Raw genomic sequence first — 6,506 nt, forward strand, 5'->3', positions numbered from 1 at the left:
ATAATAACCTCAGATATGCAGATGACACCACCCTTATGGCAGAAAGTGAAGAGGAACTAAAGAGCTTCTTGATGAAAGTGAAAGAGAGTGAAAAAGCTGGCTTAAAACTCAACATTCAAAAAACTACGATCATGGCATCTGATCCCATCACTTTATGGCAAATAGATGGGGAAACAATGGAAACAGTGACAGAGTTTATTTTCTTGGGCTCCAAAATCACTGCAGATAGTAACTGCAGCCATGAAATTCAAAGACACTTGCTCCTTAGAGGAAAAGCTATGACCAACCTAGACAGCATATTAAAAAGCAGAGACATTACTTTACTGACAAAAGGTCCGTCTAGTCAAAGCTATGGTTTTTGCAGTGGTCATGTATGGATGTGAGAGATGGACCATAAGGAAAGCTGAGTGCCGAAGAATTTATGCTTTTGAACTGTAGTATTGGAGAAGACTCTTGAGAGTCCCTTGAACTTCAAAGAGATCAAACCAGTCAACCCGAAAGGTAATCAATCCTGAATATTCATTGGAAGGACTGATGCTGAAACTGAAGTTCTGATACTTTGGCTACCTGATTCGAACAACTGACTGATTGGAAAAGACCCTGATGCTGGGAAAGATTGAAGGTAGGCGGAGAAGGGAATGACAGAGGATGAGATGGTTGGATGGTATCACCGACTTGATGGACATGAGCTTGAGCAAGTTCTGGGAGTTGGTAATGGACAGGGAGCCAGCGTGCTACAGTCCATGCAATCACAAAGAGTTCGACACGACTGAGTGACTGAATTGAACTCCCCATCTATTTCTGGATGTCTCCTCTAGGCTCAGAACACTAACTTCTGCCCAGGGTGCTTGGGCCAGAGCTCTTCCTGTGAAAAAGGGAATTCCTGAATCCAGAGAGAAATCAAGGACCCAGGCTGGAACAACTGCTTCCTCACTGGGTTTGGTCCTGCATTCAAAATCCCTGGCCTCAGGGAGTATCTCCTTATTGATCCTTTCAGGTGAGCATGGAGACTCACCTGAGGAGCAAGAAGAGATTCCCAGAGTAGAGAGTCTGGGTCCCAACTCCAGCGTTAATTGGCCATGTGATCTTGGAGGACTGCCTACTTCATTCCAGACCACTGTTCAATTACTAGATTTGACTCCATCTCTTGAGAAGCCTTTCTTAAAGCCAGGTCTCTCAATGGGAGAAGCAATTCCCAAAGCCAGAGGATAGAGAGAGGACAAAATACTGATACCAGCAGATCTTGTCCCGGGGAGTGTCCATCCCTTTATGCCTAGTTGTCCCAGACAGTATAGCATCTTCTGTTCCAACAACTGTCAGTGCTCAGGACCCTCTAGGGGGAGAGGTATCAGGATATGTAGGTGAGATGCTGTTTTTCACAATAATGTAAAACAGCAGAGTGACTCCTGATACCAGTCTCATTGGAAGGGGATGAAAGAACTTGTCTTGATTTGCTGTGTTTGCTGACAAGCACTCTGGTTTTTTGGACTGCGTCTCTTCTTTTTTGTTTATGTTCTGGTTTGTGGGATCTCAGTTCCCTAATCAGGGATTGAACCAGGGCCACCACAGTGAATGCCTAAATCATAACCCCTAGGCCACCAGGGAACTCCTTGGGATGCCCCTCTTTTCACCTTCCTCCCTCAACCCTGGACACAGCTTGTCTTCCTTTTTGGTCTACAGAAAGGATTTCTGGAGGAAGCAGTATTCTAGGCGAAGAAAATTCTTTATTTGGCTGGCAACCTGAGTAGATAAGGGAACAAAGATTGGGCTGAATTAATGAGCCAGACCAGGACAAGGCCCTGGGATAAATCTAACCTTTTATGCTCATTTCAGACACAGCAGGTAGCAGGCACATCTCTTTAATCCTGGTTTCTGGACCCCTAGGTCCTCTGGGCACTCTGGGGGAGGAACCCTGCCACCCCCAGAGGTTCGTACTCCCAGAAAGCTCTTCCCAGAGCTGCTGACTGATTCCTCACTGGTCCCTTCTCCCATTACCTTCCAGGAGACATCCAAAACACAGAGTTGGGTATTTATAGGCAAGCCCAGGGAGGTGAGGGGAAAGGTTAGTGTTTATAAACATGGGATCACCTGAGTTTGAGAGGTCAGGGGACAGAGGGTCTGCGGAGGGGCAGGACTGGTCCCTGAGGATGTGAGGGAGAGAGCCCTGCATCTGGGCAAGGCTTACGGAAGGGAAGGGGTGTAAAGAGAAAGGAGAGGGGTGGAGACCGCTCAGATGCTGGAGTACACATCCCCCAACAGTTGGCCATATGCAAATTGTATGCAAATCAACGAGTGCACAAGTGGTGACCTCTCAGCGGGCGGAACCCTTTTGGTCCCCTCAGCCAGCAGCAGCAGCAGCATACCGGTGTGGAGGCCCGGCCATAGCGGCCATAGCGATGAGGGCCCTCTGGAGGGAGAGACCACGTCTCAAAATTCCCCTTCTCTAGCCCTGGTCTTGCTAGAAGACAAAGAAGGTCCTCGAGAAAGACCGCGCAGTCACTGGGAAGGGGAGTAACAGCCCTCAGTCCCGCTCCCCCCACCCCGGTGTCTGTTGTTGTGGAAGAGAGGTGTCGGGTTACCGCCACCAGTGCTATCCTTAGCCGCGGAGTTTGTTGATCTGCGGGACTCCAGGGACAGGGGACATCGTAGCGCCCGCATAGACTTCAGCCCCAGCTGCCCGGAAACATAAGTGCTTTTTCCCGCTCTGGGTCTTCGCCACCTCCAGGTGGGTCTTTGACTCCGTCTCCTCCTCTTTCCAAACGGAGCCAAATTATCCATCCGCCTATATCACCCCCGGGGCAAAAGGTGCTGACCACTCCGGCAGCCGGGAGGAGGGGAGCAAAGACTGAGGTTGTGCTGGGGTGAAGGCGGCTGATGCTAAAACCCAAGCCCCGCCCACTCACTTAGACCCGCCTTGGCGCCGCCCAGGCCCTGCCGGGCCAAATCTCTATCCCCCAGCCCATCGAAGACAAGCCTGGACCATCGCTGGTCCCACCCTCAGCTGGATCTCACTCTCCAAGTGTCTCTGAGGAATAATGTTGGCAGCTCTGCTGATCGCCCTCAGCTGCCTCAGCCTCCACACCCTCGGCAGCGGTGTCCGCCGGTCTGTCCCCTGGCAGGTAACAGGGGGGGAACTATCTGCTGCCACCTAAGGAACACTTGGGGGGGACTCATTGCCTGACTCCTCAAAGATCCCTCCCGGGGATGCTTCTCTAGGATGTCATCCCCTGAATCCTCTTTCTCTCAGGATCACTGCAGGGAGTCCCAAGTTCCCATTCCATCTCCCAGAACCCCACCTCCACCCACTGGTCCTCCAGTGACCCTCCTGCGACCCTCCTGCCTTCGTACCTCCTCCCTTGGGACAGGCTCCAGCTTTCTCCTCTCACTTCCCATCTTCCACCTGTGGCCCAGCCTACACACACTGCTTAGGGTTACCTGTGTACGACCCTCCTGCAGCCCCTCCCAGACCAGAGCTTGACCTCCTCCCCACTCCCACCCCAGGTTGGAGGATGCAGGCTTCTAGAGCGGGAGAGGACTGAGTCTCAGAGCTGACAGGGACCTGGTGTGGTGTCTACACACTTGTGTGGGAGAGGGAGTCAGAAGGTGGGCCTGGGGTCAGGTCATTGGAGATTGATTGTATATTTGTATGTTAGCTGCACAGTGAGTCTCAGAGCCAGAAAGGTGTTTGGAGGTCATCCAGCCCCACATCCCACCAAGTGCAGGAACCTCTCTAATGATAGATGACTCCTCTTAGTTAGTACACAGTGAGGATCTATACACAGTCCTGACAATAACCCTATGAGGTTGGAAGTATCCTCAGTGTATAGGGGAATAACCCGAGCCCAGAAAAGTTGAGACTTGCCCAAGATCTCACAAGCAGTAAGTGGTGAATTCAGGAATTAACCCATATTTGACTGACTCCAGTGCCTGTTATTTAAATTTTGGAGCTCTTGCCAAATTTCACACTCTATTTTGGGCATAGAAATGAGATTTGGGGGCATTTGGGGGGAGTGGGAGTTTTTTTTGGTCCCACAGTGCAGCCAATCTTAGTTCCCGGGCCAGGGATAGAACCTGTGCCTCCTGCATAGGGAGCCCAGAGTTTTAAGCACTGGACTGCCAGGGAGGTCCCAGACTGAGATTCTGTGCTTCTAAATTGATCTTCTACCAGGACCTCTGTCCAGTACCCTGAACTTTTATGTTTTCCTGTGTGGCTCCTCTCTTCCTTTTCTCCATTACCGCAGAATGTTTCCATCCAGAACCTGAGCCTGGCTCCAGATACATTCGATGATGCCTATGTGGGCTGCTCAGAGGAGATGGAGGAGAAAGCAGTGCTTCTGTTAGAGAAGGAGATGGCCAACCATGCCCTGCTGCGGGAGTCCTGGGAGACAGCCCAGAAGGCCTGGGAGCAAAAATGTCCAGGGCTCATTCTGCCTCCTGGCTTCAAAAGCCAGCACGGAATCGCCATTATGGTCTACACCAACTCATCCAACACTTTGTACCGGGAGCTGAACCAGGCTGTGCGGACAGGCGGTGGCTCCTGGGAGTCCTACATGAACCACTTCCCTTTCAAGGCCCTGCATTTCTACCTGACCCGGGCCCTGCAATTGCTGCGGGGCAGTAGAGGCTGCAGCAGGGAACCCGGGCAGGTGGTGTTCCGTGGCGTGGGCACCATTTGCTTTGAACCCAAGAGTGTGGGGGACTCTATCCGCTTGGGCCAGTTTACCTCAAGCTCCCTGGATGAGACAGTGGCCCACGGATTTGGTAATGCTACCTTCTTCTCTCTAAGGACTTGCTTTGGGGCCCCGATCCAGGCCCTGTCTGTCTTTCCTGAGGAGCGTGAGGTGCTGATCCCCCCGCATGAAGTCTTTGTGGTGACGAGTTTCTCTAAGGATGGAAACAAAAGCCTGGTGACTCTCTCCAGCAGTGATCAGATGTGCAGCCACTTTAACTGCGCCTATCTGGGTGGTGAGCCATGCATGAGGGACGCAGTACTGCCAGGAGGTCCCCAGTTGATTTCAGTCCCCAGGGCCTTCAAGAGACCCACATGATTAATGAAGACGTTGAAGGCCAGAAGCTAGTTGGAGATATTTTTCTCTGTGACTCAGTTTCTGCCGGCTCAGAGATAGTCGGATAAGTGTTTTCTGCACATGTGATATTCTCAGATAATTCTCTAAATGTTCTCAAATTTTTCTTTCTGCTACACAGTCTAATAGACCAAAAGAACCTGGTTAAGGAGGGCAATAAGCAGAGGAAAGTGTCAGGAGTGCTGCTTCAGATCTCAGGAGGCCCTGGGCATGGTGGGTTGATGGGACAAACATGTGCTATTCCCCAGTGCCGAGGCAGGACAGAGTGACTGGGCCAGGATGGGGCAGGGATGGAAAGGCAATCGGGGAAGATTTCCTGGAAGAAGGAGGAGGAAGGGAAGTCAGAAGTGTATTTGGGAGAAGGGAAAGGTGGATTGTGATGAGAAGCGGCCTTGCCAGGGCCTGGTGGGAAGGGAAGTTTGGGGTGTGAGGGTCTGTCTACCTGGAGGCCTCACTTTGCTGTCTGTTGCAGAGAAGAAGAGGCCGAGCTGTGAGTCTGTGCCAAGTGAGTCACCCTCGGGTCCCTCCCTCGGCTGTTTGACTCCCCACCTGCCTTGCTGACCATTCACTGTCTTTTCTTCTCTCTCTAGCAGGCAGACAGGCAGACTCACTCTCCAAGCGGCCTTTTCTCTGTTCTCCTGGAAGACCCTGCTCTTGGCCTCTTGGGGGTTCCAGTTCTTAGGAGGTGGGCTCTGAACGTTCAATGCCTGCCACTTAGGAGTCCTGGGAACATGTGACCTCCATATGAAGAAGGGAGGCTTCGAAGAGCCTAGAGAAGCAACAAGATGGTTTCAGACCCAGACCTAGCAGCCATGTCTTCAACCAGGATGTCGGGGGATCTGAAGCCATGGTAGGGTGGAGGGAGCCCCACTATATGGTGGGGACTCCCAGGGATAAGCAAGGGTAGTGCTGTGATGGCTACTCCATTAAACAGTGCTGTGGTATGATGACATCAAATTTCATGACTGCTTTGTTTCATGAGACTGGACTATCTGCCCTGCTTTGGTCTTATGGGACTCGGGGACTGAGGGACTAAAATGAACGACTTCTTGATCACTTTTCAATATGGTCCAGGTGCAGACCCTTGTTACACACCATAGCCTTCAACCCCAGGTGCTTTGATGAACAGAGGTTCCTCACAACAACCCGGAAGGCAGGAAGGGGGACAGATGGCTTCCTCGGCTGTTTGTCTGACAAGGAATGCAGAGCCAAGGAAGGAAGCAACTTGCTGAAGGTCAGAGAGGTTGTTTTCAAACCAGGACCCTGCCACCCGGTCTCAGTTCCATCAAAAGTCTGAAGGAGCTCAAAGTCGGATCCTAAGCCCAAGATATCGGGTCCCCAGAGCAAGCCATTTCTCTGCATTCTGGCTTCCACCAGGGTTCATTTCAGGGTTGGTGATTTCAAAACATCACGAGACAGAGA

The 6,506-nt window shown here is 51.6% G+C and overlaps 1 protein-coding gene across 10 annotated transcripts; it reads left to right on the forward strand.

Annotated features, from left to right (window-relative positions):
* The first annotated feature begins 2,325 nt into the window (after window positions 1–2,325).
* Window positions 2,326–6,041, forward strand: LOC145525752 (ecto-ADP-ribosyltransferase 5-like). Of its 10 annotated transcripts, none has more exons than XM_081539374.1 (5): window positions 2,326–2,725; window positions 2,929–3,119; window positions 4,242–4,965; window positions 5,557–5,589; window positions 5,678–6,041. In XM_081539374.1, exons 2-5 carry the CDS (start codon window positions 3,036–3,038, stop codon window positions 5,764–5,766), a joined length of 930 nt encoding a protein of 309 aa, XP_081395500.1. In that variant the 5' UTR covers window positions 2,326–2,725; window positions 2,929–3,035; the 3' UTR covers window positions 5,767–6,041. The 10 variants fall into 10 exon arrangements, with proteins under 10 accessions (XP_081395500.1, XP_081395509.1, XP_081395502.1 ...); XM_081539383.1 differs by having other exon boundaries at window positions 4,242–4,761; XM_081539376.1 differs by having other exon boundaries at window positions 4,257–4,965; window positions 5,675–6,041.
* The last annotated feature ends 465 nt before the right edge of the window (window positions 6,042–6,506 follow it).

This window comes from Giraffa tippelskirchi, chromosome 11 (assembly GCF_054371585.1).
Source record: "Giraffa tippelskirchi isolate mGirTip1 chromosome 11, T2T-mGirTip1v1.2.pri, whole genome shotgun sequence".
NCBI lineage: Eukaryota > Metazoa > Chordata > Mammalia > Artiodactyla > Giraffidae > Giraffa > Giraffa tippelskirchi.

Bases quoted from the DNA above. Each gene is read 5' to 3' on its own strand.
- LOC145525752 (XM_081539373.1), top strand. From the start codon at position 3,036: ATGTTGGCAGCTCTGCTGATCGCCCTCAGCTGCCTCAGCCTCCACACC. The intron at 4,966-5,556 runs GTGAGCCATGCA...TGTCTGTTGCAG, and splicing joins TAACTGCGCCTATCTGGGTG to AGAAGAAGAGGCCGAGCTGT. The intron at 5,590-5,677 runs GTGAGTCACCCT...TCTCTCTAGCAG, and splicing joins GAGCTGTGAGTCTGTGCCAA to GCAGACAGGCAGACTCACTC.